At 38.9% G+C, this 20,692-nt stretch overlaps 1 protein-coding gene across 1 annotated transcript; it reads right to left on the bottom strand.

Annotated features, from left to right (window-relative positions):
- Positions 1 to 12,338: 12,338 nt before the first annotated feature.
- psat1 (phosphoserine aminotransferase 1) lies at positions 12,339 to 20,227 on the bottom strand. The gene is made up of 9 exons (XM_085368620.1): positions 20,171 to 20,227; positions 17,291 to 17,351; positions 16,884 to 16,953; positions 16,200 to 16,405; positions 14,482 to 14,654; positions 14,051 to 14,220; positions 13,818 to 13,946; positions 12,899 to 13,036; positions 12,339 to 12,481 (listed from the first exon to the last, which is right to left on the bottom strand). The coding sequence occupies exons 1-9, from the start codon at positions 20,225 to 20,227 to the stop codon at positions 12,379 to 12,381; spliced, it is 1,107 nt and encodes a 368-aa protein (XP_085224746.1). The 3' UTR covers positions 12,339 to 12,378.
- Positions 20,228 to 20,692: the final 465 nt, after the last annotated feature.

The raw sequence follows: 20,692 nt of genomic DNA, 5'->3' as shown, positions 1-20,692 counted from the left end.
CAAAACATCTGAAAACGTGACACCAGGCCAGAGCAGAGACGTATTCTGCAGAAAATTGCTGTAGAATACCTAGACTGCTGGTAACACAGATAACACAGCTAGCGAAACTTGAAAACATCCAATGCAAACTTGAAATAGAGAATACTCACCTTCAAAGTAAGCTATGTGCCTCACCACTGCAACTAACATGCTTTAAAAAGGGCTAAATGTATGCGTTTTCAGTTTGCATTGCACTTTTCACAGTTTCACTAGTGCTTGCCAAGCGTTTGCAGACAAGTGTTTTTCACTTGGAACTCATCCACTGTATCAAATGGTAACTATTTAATTAGGATGACATTTTAGCAAAAAGGTTAAAGTCACAGGAAACTAAATCTTATTAGAGCATCAGGTGCTAGTGAGGCCAAAAAAACTCCTCTGAGGACACGAGATGTAACACTGAGGACTCTTTCACTAAAGAGTCCTCAGTGTCTGGGAACCGCCGGACACTGAAGTTAATGTTTGCTTTCTGCAGATAAATGCGGTAAGATCACAGATGGACATGAGGGCGTAGTCAGAGCCAGACTTCCAGAGAGGAAGTCTCTTTCAAGCTTCTTTACATTTTAAATTTGTGTATTTTTTTGTTTTGTTTTGGGGTTTTTATTTAACCTTTATTAGATGGACACAAAGCAGCTGTACAGATTAACTTAAAATGAAAGTCTAGCTTAAAAATGGGTATAGTCTGACCTATTGAGTATTGGAGAAAGTGGACCAGTGGGCCCATTCTTTTAATTTGTAATGTATTTGTAATTCACCATATGAGCTACCTTTACATATTTTATAATGACACAATATGTTCAGGGGTTTGGTTTTCATTGGTCTCTATTTGCACAATGTTATCACTTTGAGTTAACTTATGGTTAAAGAATTTATGGAAACCCGATTACCTTAGGTGTGCAGTCAAAGGGCAAGAGGTGAGGTACAGCTTGGAGAGATCACCATCTATCCTCAAACAGCTATTTGTTCATGTAAACTGGTTTTTGTTGTTTCAGCAGAAAGGTTTGGATTACAGTAAAGGAATAGGAAAAATGTATTAATTTAGAATAATCAGAATTTAATACATTCATAACCTGATTTCATGCATTACTATAACTTAATTTATCACAGTAATGTGGCTTCCACATATAGCGAGTGACTCAGCACAAGCCAAATGTGCATTGAGGCCATGCCATGATTTTGAATGAGTTAAGCACTTGCACCTAGATGGTTCAGATTGGATGAATGGCAAAATGACAATGTAACACTCAAATGAATGGCACTCTGCTGGTAATGAATGACAAGGCTAATTGCAGGAACGGCTTGTTGCTCTTTGGTTTAGATAAATACTCCGACAAGTGAAGTGCTTTAATTATCCCCAGTGTGTTTGTGCCTGAGCGCCGTCGCCACTGCTTCACTGGAGATGCCTGCCGAATGAGACAAGCTAATTAAGAGTGATTTCCCCGCTCCCCACTCATTAATAACACAACAGCAATTAAGAGGAGCTAGCGGAACATGGCGCATTTGGTGCTAACAAGATTAGCCTTGTGGAGCAATGAGTTTACGAGGGAGACAGACATACACACACACATACACAGGCAAAGAAAATGAACGCTGGGAAGGAGATTCAGCTGAGACAGAAATATATTAGATGGTGTTGGAGGGAAGAAGAGATGGTGTGGATATGAGGATCTGAAAAGAAAGTGAAGAGAAATAAGACTACGATTAGGCAAGAGTAGGAAGGCAGAGACATGAAAAACAACAAAGGATTCTAAATAAAGAATGGACTAAAAGAAAAAGAAACTAAATGGACTGAAGACACAATAGTTAAAGAGAAAGAAAGGGAGGTAGAGGTTCTATGATGATCACTCAAGATGAGAGACATGAGATGTTGAGGTAGGCCTTCATTTTAACGGCAGCTACCTGAAGCGTTTCATGACAGCATGTTGCGTGGTTCCGGCAATATCGCTAAATCCATTTACAGAAAAACGTATAAACATTCATCAAAGCGTTTAAAATCATATTTGTGTAGTTCCTGGTACAGTTGGTGTCTCCAAGACCTCGTTTTGTTAAAGTAACAGACACACAAATTCACAAGCTGAAAATAATAACAGCCACGCTGTCACAGCTGGTAAAAATGGTGTCCTTCAGTTTCAAGTTTTTTTTTTTCTTTTTTAGTTTCCTTCATTTTCCTTTTCATTACCAGCGTGGCCTTTAAATTAACTGTTGCATAAAGGACATTCAGCTTTATGGGCTCACTAAATAATAACAGGCAGGGAAGAGACGTGCAGTTCTGGTCATGTTTAATTATCAGGCATGGTTGAGGCTGTAAGAGCAAGCTTATAGAAGTAATAAATAAATACAAGATGTAAAAAAAAGTCATCCTGCATGTATTCATCAGATAGCTTTTTTTATAGGTAAAACAATTGGCAAATGGAACTCAATCTGCCAGTGAGTCACATGGATGTTGTTATACAGTAGAATGACAGGCTTCAAGGGATTTCTTTACTACAAAAGTACAAAGGTTCATGGTCTAAAGCCTTGATTTTTCTGCTGTTCTGCTCCAAATAAACAGATCTGACCAACCAGACCACTGCACTTGGTAACCATTACCCTGTGGCTTAAAACGCACACAAATACTGATTTATAAAAATATTAAAATAGTACTATTTTACCTCAGACAAATAGCTACACATCTGCTGTCTGCTCACAAAAACGATTTCTCACCTCCTTGGATGTCGTCCCAACTCTGCCAACAAGAGTTCAAAATGTCGCATTGACATCCTGAAGTATGTATGAACGCATCCTTAATATAGCTTCAACTTCTGGACCAAACATCAGGACCAGCTCATTACCCCCCTAATCGTTTCTGTCTTTGAGGTTTGGATTGTTGTGTTTTGTAGGTTAAATTCTGAATTCCTGTGGGGTTTCTCAGAAATAAAGTTCAACCTGGTTGGGCATTATTTGCCTTAGCTGGCTGAACAAAACCTAAACGCCAGTCAAAGATAATCACAACAGTGTTTATTAGCTCTCTCCATTTAGGCGGACTTATCACTTCAGGCTGTGTGCAGTCTAACATAAAAATGGGTCATATGATTGCTAGCAGGGAATCATACCATAAAAAAGTGTAATTACTGCAATTAGCACAAGGAATGCTGGTACTTGGTGTCTAAAAGCTGTTTTAAAGAGTAGCCTGAAATCATTTAAACCAGGCTATGTTGGCTAAGTTTTAAGCCAAAAAATTCTAGCTCTGCTGCCTGTATCACCACCAGTCCCGTTACATTTCCAGTAGGCTAGATGCGGTGTACAGCGCACCTACCAGAATGGTGTCCTCATAACCACCCAAAATGTGCAGTTCAAAATGCTACCATGCAGCCAGTAGGTGGAGGATCGCTATCAACAATCGTGCTAGCTAGTTAACTAGCTAACTAGCTAAAAATGTAAACACGTGTGCAAGGCCTAGAAGTTCTTGAGACATTTCATCCAAAAACAAAAGGGATAATGGGAGTCATTCTAAAGCTGTAAGTACAATAGTTTTTGTTGTCGTAGTTCATTAAGCCACACATTGCTATGCCTTTAAAGTAACTGAAATTAAAAGAGAAAATACTATTTCCTCCTGCTAATTTATTTAGTTTGTACAGGTTTGAGGTCCAGGTTTGTTGTGCAGCATTAAAATAAATTTGAAATGAAAATCCTTTCTTTCTGTGGCATCTGAGTGGTGGCAGATGTCCCATTATCATCAAAAACCTTTGCCCAATTCAACATTACAGCTGCTTTCTGAATGTTGGTCTCAAACTCTGAACTTTATCATTAAAACACAAGCGTGTTTTGTGTTGTTATCAACCTTGCAGGAGCAATTTTGCACAAACTCCTTCATTTTAAATATGCAGACAATTGTCTTTCCTGTGAATTGCACTGGTGTACGTGAGAATCGGAAAGGAAACAAGAAAACAGTATGGCCAGTGTTTGAAATATTTCATTTAACCTTTATATATCAGTGTTGTTTCTTGAACTTATCACCCTGCCAAAAAAACAACAACAACAAATAATCAAAAGCATAAATACATACATAAAATCTCTATTCTGTTCTCTTCCAGCTATCAGCTACCTGAGCAGACTTTTTCTTCTGTGTGCAGTGTTGTGGCAACATAAATTCTGGGGAGAAACGCAATCTTTAAAATTGTACTAAAGGTTCTGCACTGCACACTGAGCAGATCCAAGGAAAAGGAATAAACTTCAAGTATACATTCGAAATTCAGCGATGTTCCTCTTAAGGCAGGCAGCATATACAGTATCTATAGAAAACAGATTCTGAGTGTGTATGTGTGGGTCTGACTGTATAAAGAATGTCAGTCACAGTAACTTTTCATGCTAGAACCATGGAGCTCTTGACATGAGACTCAATCAGCAGCACTAAAGCCTGCCTCTGCCTCCTCTGCTGCTACCACCCTACTTTTGTGTCGACTAATCTGCACTGTAGCATGTAGAAGAGCCATTTGATATTGTCTTCCCTGGTGTTTTTCATTATCACTGTCTTACTGCAGCCTGCCGGCGGCATTACCTCGACATTAGTGGGCTTGACAGGACGAGAATCACCACACAATCCTGTCACAACCTCCCATCTCTGCTATAACCCTACTGGCATTTCAAAGCCCCTCTACCTCTTCTTATCTCTCACTTGCTTTTTTCAGCTTTCAGGTGGATCTGCAGCAGGGTCATGGACAATATTTTTAGGAAAATTACTGAGAGGTTTGGTATTTTGTCAGAATCTTTGTGGCATCTTGGCAGAAGGCAGAGTATAAAGAACTGTCACCTGATAAAGACAAAAGAGCAGAATCTTCACTGGAAAGACGATATTGTATAATGCTATGTTCTAGCTCAAACATCTCTTTTCAGATATAGTTTTACAGAGATATAGAAATGAGCTTAATTTAGCAACATGTAATACATTCTGGTTTTCGTAAAGTATGACTGAAGTAGTGTTATAGTAGTAGTATATATTTATGTATTCCTGTGGAAAGAAAATCAAATTAACATAGCTCATTTTAAACACTCTACACTTGCAATCCTAGAGTCCTACACAGAATATGTTGTATGGCTCAGCTTTTTAAACTAGTGATCCTGAGCTGAGATAGATAGATAGCATCAGTTTTCAGACAACTGGGGATACACTCACTGGCAACTTTATTAGGCTACATCCATATAACTGCTCATTAATGCCTAATTTGCCAGTAATTTGACAGCAACTCAGTGCACTTAGCTGAGTAAACATAGTAATATTGGCCTGCTAAAGTTCAAGGCCTTTATCAGAATTTGGCATAAAGGTGATTTACATTATATTACTTAAAGCTGTCCAGACACTTTTTTTCCAAATTCCTTAGACTACGATGACCTGGATGACTGAAAGCCTTCACAGACATAAATTATATTACATTATACTAATTGTTGTTTGTGTCAGGTGGGCTGGTCTAAATATTTCAGAAGCTGTTGATCTACTGGAATTTTCCCAAACAACCATATATAGGATTTACAGAGTGAACTGAAAAAGCCAAAATATCCCATGAACCGAGATGTCCTGATGATGTCAGAGGTCAGAGGAAAATGACTACACTGCTTTGAGCTTTTAGGAGGGCAACAGTAACTCTCATTGCAATCAAAGTATACAGAAGTGTAATAGCACAACATGTCAAACTTGTAAGTAGTTGGTCTACAAGCAGAAGACCACACAAGGTGCAGTTTCTGTCAGCTAAGAAAATGAGCCTATGTGAATTCCGACTGAGGCAACTGGGAAAACTCTGATACTAAAAATATCTCAACTTTTATTGTATCACTCTGACAGAACAGTAAAAAAATTGGCATAAACAACATGGAAGCATGGATCCATCCTGCTTTGCATCAATATATTACGCACCATGTCGCAAAGCTCATAAAGATCATCTCAAACTGGTTTCTTCAAGATGACACTCAGTAGTCAAATGAGGACTGTTTCCTGCACCTTGTTGAATCTAAAAAATTACCTCAGTTCAGAAGGCCAAAGGGTGTCTGGATGGGTACCTAAAAACCTGTCTTGTGAGTGTATGTCCATCACTGACTGCGTTTACAGGGGATTTCAAGGGGAAATCCTTCTCATCCCTTTTTGAATTTACATCTCGGGATTTGTTTCATTTTTTTTTCCTAAAGCTTTAGTCCCAAGTGCTTTGCAAGGTTTAAAGGTCTCTTGGATTTGCAATAAGAGACCTGTTCAGTTTTTCATTTCGGAAACATAACTCATGTTGTAGACACACAAATACAGAAAGGAAATGTCTCTCACTGATCCCTTTGCATTATTTACACTACCTTTCTTGCTTCAGGCAACGGTTGATATTATTGTACTTGAGCCCAAACAGAAATTTAAAACCCAATCACATGGACTTTCAAATATTTCACCAAACGCTTGCATTATTATAGATATTCATATTTCCTTTCCTTTCTAAGCAAATTAATATCAATTTCCAAGCAAATCAGTAATATTTTGTATTTCAACCTCTTTTCAGCATCTGTTTGATAATTATAATGTTACTGTGTCTGTTTTTTTGTTGAACTTTGGTTATTTTTTGTTTTCTCTCTTACCTTGCTTGTCTGAGTCTTTTACACTTTGTCGTCATTTCTTTCCAGCCTTTTGTGTTTGTCTGCCCTGCCCGCATTAGTTTCCCCCCGTGTTGAGTCAATTAGTTTTCTGCATTGCCTATTTATAGCCCTGCCCTTCTCATCATAGTGTGTATGCTTACCCATGTTCTTTACCAGTGTTCTTCCTTGTGCTTGTTCTTATTTTTGTGTTTTCTTGAACTTTTTTCACCTCCACTAAATCAGCTTTACGTTAAAGCTCACTTTTGTTTTTGCAGTGTGGCCTCCTGTGTCCTGCATTCTGTGCTCATTTTTTCTTAATATAGCATAAACTTGATATACAGGCAGCTATGTGATAGCTTGCCATCAAAATTACTACATATCTTGATGTTTCATTCAAATGTGTGCCTCTAAGTTTCCTTTTACAGCCATTACCTAAGTAAAATAGAAATATAATCACACAATAAATATGCTGAAAACAAAAGTAGCCTAATTAAACACTAATCCTCATCCACCAAGTGTCAGAGCTTAGATGGCCTCTGCAATTAGCAAAAGTCAATTGATCTCTAGAGAAAAACCAGGATGATACCTGTAGCTAATGACATCATTACTGTGATCTTCAAAGCAAAAATTGAAAATAACTGTAAATTATAAAAAGCTGAAAGACTTACATCGTCTTAAGCTGCAGGTGGAAATGTAAAGAATGATTTAAGGCAGTTTCCTATTATACTGACAGGGCTGACTTAAAGCAATACCTCACTCAGGTAGATAATTTTTACCTCTCAGCACACAAACCTTAGCAGCAGGTCCAACATCTCCCACCCCGGAGAGCCACAGTCAACAGCAGCATTCAGACTTTCTCCCCTGCTTTTGGTATTGATATTTGCTAACAGCCAAAATTACTTTTTGGAAAGAATCACCTGGGATGTTATATAAAATAATAACTCCTGGATCAACTTTGCCTTGTGTTTCATTACATTTCAAAATGAAAGTAAGAAAATGGCAAGTTGATTTTTTTTTCAGTGGTCACCAGGTGGACTCTGAAACACAGCTTCAGCTCTTACACTTCATCCTCCATAGCTTTCAGATACGGTTCTGTGCAAAGGTTCTAGGCACTAAAACTAAAGTAAGGATGTTTTTTTTTAAAAAAAATGATGTTATAAAAATATATTTTTTTGGTTTTTGAAATTGACTCTGCATTAAAAATACAAATAAGAAATAGATTTAGACTTAAGAAAAAATTATTGTTTGTTCTTAAAAAATTTGCAAGGTGCGGTATATATTAGGGGTGCAACGATACACAAAATTCACGGTTCGGTTCGATACTTTGGTGTCACGGTTCGATATTTTTTCGATACAAAAAAATGTTCATGCATTTTTAATTTGTCATTTATTAAAATTATAAATATATATTTTAACTCAAAAGTACAGTTTTTAAATTTAACCCTAACCCTTGTGCGTGTTTTTTATTTTGACAGCGAATGCGCACCTGCGGACCACTTATGTGCAGCCCTGGTTATTTAGCTCATCATATCGCAGCCACAGAAATTCTTTTGTCCATGAAACCATAAAGCTGCACTTTCTTTTTGCCTTATAGTCTGATTTGTCATAACTTCTCCGTTTTGTGGTAAGCTTTTCTTTGGCTGTCACTTCTTCACCCTGACCTGTCTTATTTGGCTCAGCAGAACTGAAATGCTTTTACACGCTCACTCACATAAGCTCAGCGATTCTCTGCGCGATCAACCTCTCACATGTTTAAGCTTGCTGCGGGAGATTTCACTTGTCATGTTTGCATAGTAAGCTAACGATTAATAAGACGATGTCAGAGGAATTGGTGCACAAATTATCATCACTCACAGATCAGTGCTGTCGCTCTCTATACACAGTTCGCACGATTGCAAAGTGAAAGCAAAAAAACAAGCGCAAATTCAAACGCGACTTCAATATGTCACATATTGACAGTGGCTCACCGATGCCAATGACATAATTACCCAGCTACATTTCTGAAAGAATGCAAAAGCATTGACATATATTTTTCCTACAATAGCCCGACGGGCAGGGAAGAGAAAGATTTTGGTAGCCCGACTGAAAAAAATCGCTAGCTCCAGGACGTCGGGCTAGCGATATTGCAAGCCCTGTATCTGATTGAGGAATCACTCATCTTTGGAAAAGAGAGTTTATTACAGAGAAATGGCTCTTTCCAAAATAAAAGCTATACTATCCGCTTCTTCTGGGCTATATTCTCAGCAGCATAAGGAGAATCATGTGCTAACAGCTGTCTAAATGACTCGGCTAAAGTTAGTAGCATGCTTGCTTTTTTTTGTCTGCTTCCACTTGTCTTTGCACTAGGATGATGTCGGCGTAAATGTGCAGTCATATTCGTTGTGTTCCCGCTAGTGCTTTCAGGTTAATCTCGTTGAAATGACCTTAACGCCACAACACGGCAAATCTCCGTTAACGAGCTACCGCCGATCGCTCCGTGCATGGGGCTAGACGGCCAACACGTTAACGAGCTAACTGCGCTAACACACTAGTTCACACCAATGTAATTGAGCATTGCATGGCACATCCAACATACTGTTTTACTTTAGTCCATGACTCGCTTACCTTCAGGGTCATACGTCACATGAAAACCAAAATAATTCCAAACGCCAGATCTGAATGAGGTTCAATTTGCCTGTTGCAAGTAGAGCTTAACTTCTGTCTCGCTAGCTTGCCCTGCGCTCTTCCTTCTGACTATGCTGTCTGTGTTGAGCGCTCAGTGGATCTGCGCTCGACAGTGCAGCCTAGGCGGAGTAGTCGAACACAGATTCACTGAGCGCTCAACACAGACAGCATCGTCAGAAGGAAAGTTGATAAAATAAATTACAAATGTTGTATTGTTCGATACATATGCGTACCGAACCGAAAGCACTGTATCGAACGGTTCAATATCGATACGAATATCGTTGCACCCCTAGTATATATATAATACATAAAATATCTAAATGATCTTAATTTTACAAAGAGGAGTTTGCAGTATTGTGCACATCATAAGCAGGCTGTCTTTTGAAGTACAAAGATAAGAGTACATTATGTAATAAATGTAACTTAGAATAAAAGGAGAGAGAGTTATCCGACCTCCTGGAATATGAATTATCTTATGCATCTTACAGCAATAACTGTAAACTGTGATACACATTTATTGTGTCTAATACTGATGTACTTTTTCTTCAGGAAGCCCGGAGAACTTATTACTTTTTTTTATCCTGTCTTCCTTCTCTCTCCCCAACCGGTCGTAGCAGATGGCCCCGCCCCTCCCTGAGCCTGGTTCTGCCGGAGGTTTCTTCCTGTTAAAAGGGAGTTTTTCCTTCCCACTGTCGCCACAGTGCTTGCTCATAGGGGATCATATGATTGTTGGGTTTTTCTCTGTATGTATTATTGTAGGGTGCACCTTACAATATAAAACATCTTGAGGCGACAGTTGTTGTGATTTGGCGCTATATAAATAAAACTGATTTGAATTGAATTACTTTCAGGGTTCCAAGCACTCATGTATATATCTTTCTACGTAGCACTCTTAATTCTAATTCTTATTCTCATGTATATATCTCATGTATAGCTCATGCACATATCTTTCTACGTAGCACTTTTAATTCTTATCCCTACTTTTATTTTTTCATGTCTATTTAAGTGCTATTTATGACACTATGTTTGCACTGAAGCACCGCAGCAATTTCCTAATGTTGTAAACCTGCTCAACATTTGGCAATAAACCCCTTTCTGATTCTGATTCTGATTCTGAAGTAGAGATGTATGCTTTCTTTCTTCAGCTGAGAATGCTTCACCTATGATGCTCAGTTGACCCTATGAGAGTAAACAATACCATGAACATGCATTTATGTATGCATGTGTTTGTGTCTAGACAGGAGAACAAGACTATAATCCAAATTCTTTTTCTGAGGAGATTACTTGTTTCAGTTGTCTCTATTCTTTTGTGCCACAATATCATACTAACACTATAATTTTTGTTGTGTAATATGCCAATCTTGGCTGTGTGATTACAAGATAACATATCACTAAAGACTAATAATTAAATGGGATGGGCAAAGCTTGAAAGACTCCATTCAATCATGCCTGGGTTATGCAAAATAAGTTTCTTGATGAACACTTCCACCTAGAGAATAATTGGTGCTAAAACATCTAGTTTTATTTTGTTGACGCTTATAGGGAGCAGTACACATGGGTGAGAGAACATATTAAGGAAAAAACACAGTTATTTAAAAATCTCTTCTTCCTTCCTATTTGAGATTTTTCTTCTTCTTTTTTTAGTGTTATAGAGTTTGATGGCTACGATATCCAGGGAGCATCTACGAGAACTACTCCTGAAATCTTTATCCCCTACCCTTTTGTAAGAGTTAATAGTACCAGTGGAAAGAAGGTCCAACTGTCTGCTTTAAACTTGGCCACTGAAAAATACTAGAATCTGTTTGTCTTAATGCTGAATCTGTTTAAATCAGTTTTGTTTTTATTCTTATACTGCAAATAATTTTTCTTAATGTGTTTTGTTTTTCCTCTCTTGTTTGGTGAGCTTTCACAGGGCTTATTAGGTCACAGTTGCTGTTTGCAGATTTTATGGATGGGTTAAAAAAAATCAGTCATAGTACATTCTAGCTTTGCACTGTTTACACAATTCATGTTCAACTAAAAATCAAGACTGTAAACCAAGACTACATTTAAATGTATTTTTAGTTGGCCTAAGGATACATGATACAATCTATTGCTGTAATATAATTCTCATTTTCCCCATAGGTCAAAGGTCAGGGTGAAATGCACTGCAGCGCCGTCCCGATAGACGTTAGCAGGGCAAAGGCGGCAATGAACAGGCCTCTGGACACCCACATGGAGCACAGTCTCTCTGATGCTGACACAGTCCTTATACAGACCTGTTAACTCCTACATACAGAGCTGCTCTGGCTTTCAGCAGCCAGTTAGTTAGTAGTACGTGACTGTTTAACCTCACAGGCAAAAGAGTAACTCTGCTTATGGCTGCACTGCACATTGTTACTTAAGAGTAAATTGTTGCAAGGTTAAACTTTTACTGCACTGTTTGACTGAAAATGTTAAGTCTGTTGCACCAGAGCACACCTCATTTCACTGCAGGGGTGATTCACAGCTGATTCTTTCCTGGCTAATATAGCTTATGTGTGTTTATGATATCATTTTTTGTCCTTAATCTCTCACTGATGAAGTGTAAAAAGATATAGGCTGCCCCTGGTTAAAACTTTTTAGATATGCAAAAGGTTAATTTGCTTTATGTACCCAAATTTTCTGTTTCTGCTTTCTCCCCTGAACATTCATCAAACAGAAAAAACATCAGCAATGCAAAGCAGTTTAAAAAAAAGTAGCTTAAAAAAAATAAACAACAACTGCAAAATGAAAGTAATGTCAAGTTAATTTTTACTGGAATGTAAGTACAGGTTTTACAAATAACAAGATTCACCTAGAACATTTACACATATAAGTCCTGTTAGAATTACTATTTTTAATTCGTTTACTGGCTATGTTACATACATATATAACTAGCAAAGGCAGTAGCTTATTAGGAACAATGCCAGGTTGTTATAAAAGGCATGTAAAAAGGTGCAACTTTCAAATCCAACGTGGATCTCAACGAGATTAAAAGAAGAGTTACAAGTTGTTGTTTTTTTCCCTCTTTGAAAAACTGTATTAACATAATGAAACTGCCCCTCTGGGATCAGGCAGCATTCAGTAGGAGAGGCTTCATTGGTGATCTTTGAGGAACTCCTTCATGTAGTCAGCGAGTGCTTTAGTGTCCTCCAGTGTTACAGCGTTGTAAAGTGATGCGCGAATTCCTCCAACTGACCTGCAGGGTGAGAAAAAAAAAAAAAAAGTGTGTTTCGTACTCTGCCTTCTCTGTCTTTACAAAATTACAAAGCAAATCCAACATCTGTGCTCCTGGCTAAAGTTATTGTTTCCACTTCCATCCATGGGGTCTGCTTGATCCATCCTAGTAGTTATGAGGTAAGAGTCAGGCTTTACCGTGGACAGATCACCAGTCTATTACAGGGCCAATACAGAGAACCATTCAAATCATATTCACACCAACCACCAATTTTGAATTGTCAGTTAGTCCAGGTCCCAAGCACCAGCACTAACCAATGTGCCACCCTGTTTCTATAACCTTAAAAGGGAAATTAATTCTACTAGGTTGCAAAATCTACATCTAAAAATCAGATTTAATTGAGCAACACTATACACACAAAATGTTTGTCAAACGAACCTGTGTCCTTTCAGTGAGATCATTCCACGTTTGGAAGCACCATCCAGAAACTCCTTTTCCAAGGCTTCATCTCCCTCTTTCTTCCCCACACGAAATGGTACATTCATCCGGCTCCGACAGGCTGTGTCTACAGGACACCTGAGCAGGTGGACACATGTTACAGCTCGTGGCCATAAGAAGTCTGTGTGAGCTGCTGTGTTTCTGTCTCTTTACTGTGTCTTAAGACTCTCTGCAGATCCTTCCCCTAATGAAGAGTAGTGAGCTGCTGATTGGACCATGGAGCACGTGACTGCGTTCAAAAAGCCGCTCTGACAGCTGCCGGGAGAGAGAGAAGCGAGCGAGCAGTTTTTGACTGCAGACATGGACCTGGCCCTGGTTTCCAACTTTTTGGGTTACTTTGTATCTGTGTAAGCATGCTTGTGGGTAAACTCAGTGCTTATGCGTGCATAGGCTGAAGCTGAAGGGGTGAGCCGCCTTTTCTTTTGAACAGTTTTCTCCTGTTTCTGGGCTAGGAAGCGAGGGATAGTATTGTCATTTGTTTGTTTTGTTTCGTTCTTAGGGTTTAGTTAGTTTCCTCTGGCAGGACTTAGTTGGTTTTGTTTATTATTTTGGCCTGGGTTGACCCTGGAGCTATGCTTCCTGACATTAAAGAAAATCACCTTTTTTTTACTCATAGCCGGTTTCGGATGTTAGGTTTGGGACCCAGGGTGGGTACTTGCTTCTCTCTCCTCAAATCTTATGTGCGTCTCTACATGCCTAGACTCGGGGCGTAACAACACAGCACACAGCTCTGGGTTGAACTCCTTATTGCACTCCTAATATGTAGGTTTGGTAGAGTTTTACTTCCTGACCCATTTGTTCATTATCATTTTGCTTTTTCCTCTGAATTCTCGTATTTAAATGCCGATGTGATACTTACACATAGAAACCATTAGAAGCATTGATGATGTCATAAATCATGGAGGACTTCTGCTTGTTGAGCATCTCCATGGCAGCACTGCCGCCATTGTTCTTTATCCACTCCAGAACCAGGCTCATGATGTAGATGCTGAACCCAGTGACGAAAAAGATTAAAGTTTGTGACAAATTGACATATTGATCATCTTCAGTCTGGAGGATAAAGATTAACTTCTTACACTGGTGAGTTTTTACCTGAAACATGGGGGTGTGTTGTACAGGGAGTTCATCTCAGCCTGGACCTTGTAGTCCAGGACAATGGGACACTCTTTCAGAGCGTGACCTAACAAGTCCTCCCGCACAATGACCACGGTTACACCGGCACAGCCCACATTCTTCTGAGCCCCAGCGAAAATGAGCCCAAACTGCAGATTGCAGGAGAGCACAATAAATACAGCCTTGCCTACAACTACGGGTCTACTTTGAGACAAAAAAAATGCCTTTGATTTGGCGAGAGGGAACTTATAAGTTCAAAAAGAAGCTAAGAACTTTTGGACATGTTCCCCACTCAAAATTCCCCGGTAGCCAATATGGCAATACAGAACTTAAATACATATTTAAGAACAGGGTCCCAGAGGCACAAGAGTTAAATATATACATTTTTCAGTCGCATTTTTCCAGCTCACCTTAGAGACGTCCACAGGTCGGGACAGGAAGTTGGAGGACATGTCGCTCACCAAGACCACCCCATTTGTTTCTGGGGTAAAGTTATATTCAACACCATGGACTGTCTCATTGGAGCAGTAGTACACGTAGGAGGCTGAGGGGTTCAGGGTCCAGCTGCTGGGGTCAGGGATTTCTACACACACAAAACCCAGCATAATAAAATCAAAACAAGACTTAACAAAGCATCTATAGCCATGCTAGCAGCACAGTGAGAGCAATCAAAAACTTAAAATAAAACTTCATGGCGATAGCATAATGTGAAGAAAGTCGTATCAGGTAAGAAGGCTCTTAGGCAAGCTTTCTTGTAATTTTTTCAAGTAGTCTTCAGGTATAGTTCTCCAGGTTTCCTGAAGGACATCCAAAACTCTTTTTTGGATGTTGGCTGCCTTTTATTTTGCTCACTTTCAAGGTGATTCCACACTGCTTCAATAATGTGTGTTTGGGAATACTGCCATGCTGAAAAATGAAAACTACCTTTCCACTGTATCCATTTCTGATGATGCTTTGGTGAACAGTGATCAGCTGAAGGGCCAGATGTATCTCTTGAACCTCGTTTCAGGTTTTTGTTTGATTTTCTGCCATTTATTGAGGTCATGACTTTCAGATACTATTTTGCTGCTGTAGATAATTTTTAGGCCTCTTACTTCTTTTCCTAGATTTTTCCAGTTTCCTCAAATTTTTTAAAGGACACACTGCACACCATACCGAGATATGCCAATATCTATATTGGTAGCGAGACATAACAATATAATAGCACTTTGGGAATCAGCTTACTGGTGCAAAAATACAATTTTACATCTGTCAAACAGTGTTATCTTTGTCTGTGAAGATTCTCACTCATCCAGGTCATCGTAGTCTAAGGAGTTCGGAAAGAAAATCTTCTGGACTTATTTAAGTTTCCTTGAAGATGTTTCACCTCTCATCGGAGAAGCTTCTTCAGCTCTGACAGCAATTGGTGGAGAGTCCCAGATTTTAAGCCATATGGGAGTGTCCCCAAGAAGGTCATGTTATCTTTGTTTTTTCCCATAGATTCAATTAAAGAAACGGGAGAAAATGTATGTTTGCAATATGCAGATAGAGTCTAAATATAATTCAATTAAAATTGTTCTTTGTCAGCTTTTACTACTTTGTGTAGACGCAACACTGGTTAATCCCTGGAGTTACATGGCTTTTTTAAAGTTTGAATGATTAACGCCTCTAAAAATGGTCAGGTGGAGTAACTGAATTGAAAATAAGTGAAAAAGTCGCCAATTTAAAAAAAAAAAAAAAACCTTTGAAAGACCTTCAGAAAGCCTGAAAAACTACTTCTCAAAACCGCTGCAAAAAATTAGAAGAAAGTCTGTTTTCCTGGCACAAAATATAAAGAAATGAAGGGTGGCTTAAGACTTTTGCACAGTACTGTAATTCAAAGCACCGTAGCGTTGATTCTAAATATTACGCCCAACCATGTGGAAATGACCACTTGCATACCAGAGTCTTTCACTGGTGCTTGGCTCTATTGTTTATTATGCAACCGCCCGGGTACACAGCCAGATTTTGTAGACTCACTGTCCTGATGCAGTCAGAATAACAATTACTGACTATTTCAGCTTATACTAGTTTTTCCTTTTTTTCCTGTTTTAATGTCATGGCAGGAAAAAATAAATAAAAGAAAAAACTTGCCAGTCTGCACACTTACTCGTGTAACTATCCAGTTTTGGGTGAACAACATTCACTTTGCCATATTTTTCCGCTTCCTTTGCTGCTTTGGCCGACCACGTGCCCGTCACCAGGTAATCGGCACACCTATCCTCCTTAAGACCAATCAGGTTGAGAGGAACACTGCTGAACTGTCCAGACCCACCACCCTGCAGGAACAGCACCTTGTAGTTGTCTGGAATATTTCTGAGAAAAAAAAATACCAGTGTGTGTTAAAGGCAATCCAGACATAATCACGTGCAGATGTAAACTTACAGGAAGTCTGATTCTTAAACCAAGCAAAGGTACAGTTTGAAAGCAAAAAGCATCTCTTTACTCAGCTGAGACACTAGTGTGGTTTAAATGTGATAGGTAAAATATGCAGCTATCTCTTGTACATCTCTGCCTCCATCGGATTGACAGCAATGTGACTGTCTAAGAATAACTTCGAAGAAAAGGTGCACAACCATCTCGTTTGACCGGTTTGCCTGTCATTAGCGCTGTTGTACAAAAGAGGAAAAAAGGGTACGAGTGTTTATGCATTAAAAGAAGTCTGACTATGATTACAACACGTTATGTACTGTCAGCTGAAACTACAAGAAAAAAAATGAACACCTTTGTTAGGAGACGTGATTATAGTGCAGCATATCTGAAGAAACACAACAGAGCAACAAAAGTTACTTACAACAGCTCTCGCAGGAGGCTCTCTGTTTTGTTGATAATTTTATTGAAGTCTGATGATCGGTGACTCATCTCTAGTACAAAAAGAACATTTTGGGGGATTTTATTTCACTGTATATGACGTACACACACCTTTGATGAAAATGTGATATTTGTGATGTTTAATATTTCACAGATTCCAGAGACTGAGGAAGCAGTGATCAGCTATGAAATATCTGGACGTATGGAAATCTCTCAAGGTTTATTAATCTGGACACAGTACAGTAAACACACACTCTGTATGAAATGTCAGCTACAGGCCACAATTAACAAGAGGTCACAAAGGATCCATCTCAACAGAGTCATCCTTTACTGAAAAATCTAGAGACAATACATTAACATGTTTGTGTACTGATCTGTTTTTCTACTCACCGAGGACACTGATGCCAGTGCCGCTGTAGTTTAGGAGCTCATTCTGAGCTTGAAGCAGCACCTGCAACACATCGTGTAAGTATCTCTTCAAAACGTCTTGATGCATTCTCAATCATCCAGGAAAGTAGATCTCCAAAAGTTGATACTGTTCATCTGGACGTAGCGTTTTGTGGGAGAAACGTTTCGTCACTCATCCAAATGACTTCTTCATTCTCCCCAAACTTCCCCAAACAGTACATTTGCATAATGACTGAAACCAGCCCACTGAGGAACAATGGGCTGGGAGGTCAGTTCCTTAATCTTAGTATAATCTTACTAAGATCTTAGTAAGATCTTAGTATAAATCTTATAAAGCATAATCTTTATAAGATTTGGGGAAACCTGCAGTCAGCTAAGACTGAAGAAGTCGCTTGGATGAGTGACGAAACGTTTCTCCCACAAAACGCTACGTCCAGATGAACAGAATCAACTTTTGGATATCTCTTCAGAAACTATGATGGTAGCTGAACACGTTTTTTTTTCATTGCACTAAAAATAAAGTTTGGACTGCAACAAGAAAACAGCTGTTAATGAAACCACATAGATGTTTTTGGTCTTTGTTACTAACCAACATGTTGGTTTGTAAATTAAAATTAAAAATGTGTTGCACCTCTGATCACTATCTTATAAATAGGACTGCTATTAATAACTAATGAATACACATTTTAGCTCCACAAATCTTATTTGACCTAAAAAATAAAAAATAAAAATAAAAATCATACAATGACCAACTGATGCTCCTAAACGTAAACTTTGCTATCACATTAAGGTTTTTCTAGTCTAGAACAAGGGCTTTTAGTAAATGACTAATGCAGAGTCACTGCTAAGAGAAGTTTGTACATGTGTTTTGTATATATGCTGTTTCTGGCCATTTGATAAACTCCAGTGTTTTTAAGCATGAGTAAATTAAACCACATTTTGAAAAAATGTTGGAAAGCCAAAATCTTGGTGGGCTGCAAAATAGCAAAAAACAAACTTGCCTAAGCACTAAAACAGTCGATAATCAGCATTGCGACTGTACACCGGTGAGTTTACTTGTCAGTCTCTTTCCGTTTCACAATTTTTTATTTTGTTTTGACCATTTAAACGCCTCATGACTAAATCCTTACAGTTCATTGGGTTTATTGGGCTCTACAAAGCCCCGCAGGCAGCAGTACAAACCACTCAGAGTACATTAAGTCTGCAGTCAACCAAAAAGACCTCGCGGGAGGCGTCAGTGTTATCTGGGAGCTGTGATTTGTTCTCATCTAAGCGTGTTTCTTCTGCCATCTAGAGGTTCTCTCTGCCGCTGCCAGTGAACCACAAAAGAGCAGGTTTCCACATGAATGAATGAGGCTGATGCAACTCAACACACTGTTGACTAGTGATGGGATTTCCGGCTCTTTTTAGAGATCCGGCTCTTTCGGTTCGGCTCACTAAAAAGAGCCGGCTCTTTCGGCTCCGAACCGGCTCTTCAGGTTGTTTTGTTGCTTTAATTAATTTATTATTAACAATAATATAAAATTATGCACAAAAGGAATTACTAACATAAAAACAAGTGGTTTTATTTATATATGTTTATATATAAATATATGCGGTGGCCCCTAGAGACAAAACACGTACAAACTCCAAAACACATTTCTAGCATGAACTGAACTTCCAAAGCTGAGCTACTAGATCACTTAAATTACACAATTGAAAGCATGTGTGTATTGTTTGTGTATTTATACACAGGCACTCATATATATATATTCAAATAATTTAAAAAAAAGTTCATTTACCTGTTATTACCACACACCAAATCCGGTCGTTGGTACTTGCTGGCTTGTGTAGCCACAAGATAACAAAGGCTCAACACTGCGCCCAGCATCCTGGAGCACTTCTGTTGTCTTTTGTACGTGTTTTGAGTTTTTACGTGCTTCGGAGTTTGTACGTGTTTTGGAGTTTTTACGTGTTTTGGAGTTTGTACGTGTTTTTACGTGTTTTGGAGTTTGTACATGCTTCAGAGTTCATACGTGATTTGAAGTTTGTATGTGCTTTGTCTCTAGGGGCCACCGTAAATATACTTTTATTTATTCACTCCACATAAAATGTAATAAATAAATCATATAATACAAAAATCAACTATTCACATTTCAACTTTTAACTATTTAAATTTTCAGCTTTTTCCTTTCACAAATTTAAAGTGAAAAGAACACAAAACACTGCAAACCACAACACAATTAAATATAAATTATAATATGAAAACTAAAAGAACATGCATATTCTCTGTCATATGGACCTGCATGAATAAACTTTCTCAATCCTTTATCATCTGCAACTGAAAATAGTTGTGGATGATTACTATACCTTTCTAATGTTGTTGTCCCTGCCTCTCTTTCTCTCTCTCTGGCTCTGTTCCTGTGCTACTGAGTGTAACTACCGCCCCTCCCCCCTCTGCCCAGCGTAAAGCACAAGGCTCGCGTGCAGAGTGAAGCGGAAAAAAAGTGCGAGAGAGAGGCTGAGAGAAAGAAAAAAAAAAAAAACCCACGTGACGGCTCGCGATAAGGTGACGGCTCGCGATAAGGACCCGGCTCGCGTCGTTCACGTCAAAGAGCCGGCTCTAAGAGCCATTTCGTTCGCGAACGACCCATCACTACTGTTGACAAATGCCAAGCTGACAATGGCATTAAACCAAAGTCCTTTTCATCATAGTGTCTCTCTTTACGAAAATGAAAGGAAAATTAGGCCATCGCGTCCGCGACCCGCCTGCGGTTAAACAAATTATAAAGTGGCAATTTGCTTTAAAGCAGTTTGCAATTAGCTCGCTTTTTTTCTGCACATTATTAACGTTACACAAGCAAGAGAGGGATACCAACTTACAGAGGGGGGAAGTTTTGCAGGTCCGGCTCCAAAGTTGATGGTTTGTTTGTGTTCCATGGTGTAAAGCGAGCTCGAAACTCCGGCTGGTGGATGCTGTCCCTGCCTGCTGTCTCTACCAGATTCAGCGCTGTGAAAGCCTCAGCTTCGGCCGTGTCTTTGCTCTCGTCCTCGAGCACTGGTTGGCTTGGATGCCAGTTATGTATATTGCATGTTGCGTTTGGGAACGCCACGTAAATTTGTAGCCTCAATTGACAAAATAGAGTCATGCGATCTAGGTTACAATGCATAGTTGACCAAGTAAGGGAGTATTAATGCATGATGCATCCTCAAATCCTCAAAAAGTTGATTCTGATCATATGGACGCAGCGTTTTTGGAAAACGTTAACTCCAGTAATTACTGATTATAATTATTTTTTAGTAGTTATTGTCAATCGTTCAAACAGGCGGATTAACCTTTTAGGCTGTCCGAGTGGATAAGCTCCAATTCAAATATTAAACAATTATTTTATATATAAAAAAACC

This window comes from Diplotaxodon limnothrissa, linkage group LG12 (genome assembly GCF_057381915.1).
Source record: "Diplotaxodon limnothrissa isolate DT_005_m linkage group LG12, D_limnothrissa_male_GT1.1, whole genome shotgun sequence".
NCBI classification, from domain to species: Eukaryota; Metazoa; Chordata; class Actinopteri; order Cichliformes; family Cichlidae; genus Diplotaxodon; species Diplotaxodon limnothrissa.
Note: the sequence above shows the minus strand (reverse complement) of the source record. Positions and strands in the feature narration are given on the sequence as shown.

Excerpts from the sequence above, each read along its gene's own strand:
- psat1 (XM_085368620.1), bottom strand. The coding sequence starts at position 20,227 with ATGGAACACAAACAAACCATCAACTTTGGAGCCGGACCTGCAAAACTT. Across the intron at positions 16,406-16,883 it reads AGCCTCCTGCGAGAGCTGTT|AAATATTCCAGACAACTACA; the intron begins GTAAGTAACTTT and ends TTTTTTTCTCAG. Across the intron at positions 13,037-13,817 it reads GCTTCTAATGGTTTCTATGT|GTGTCCTGTAGACACAGCCT; the intron begins GTAAGTATCACA and ends CCACCTGCTCAG.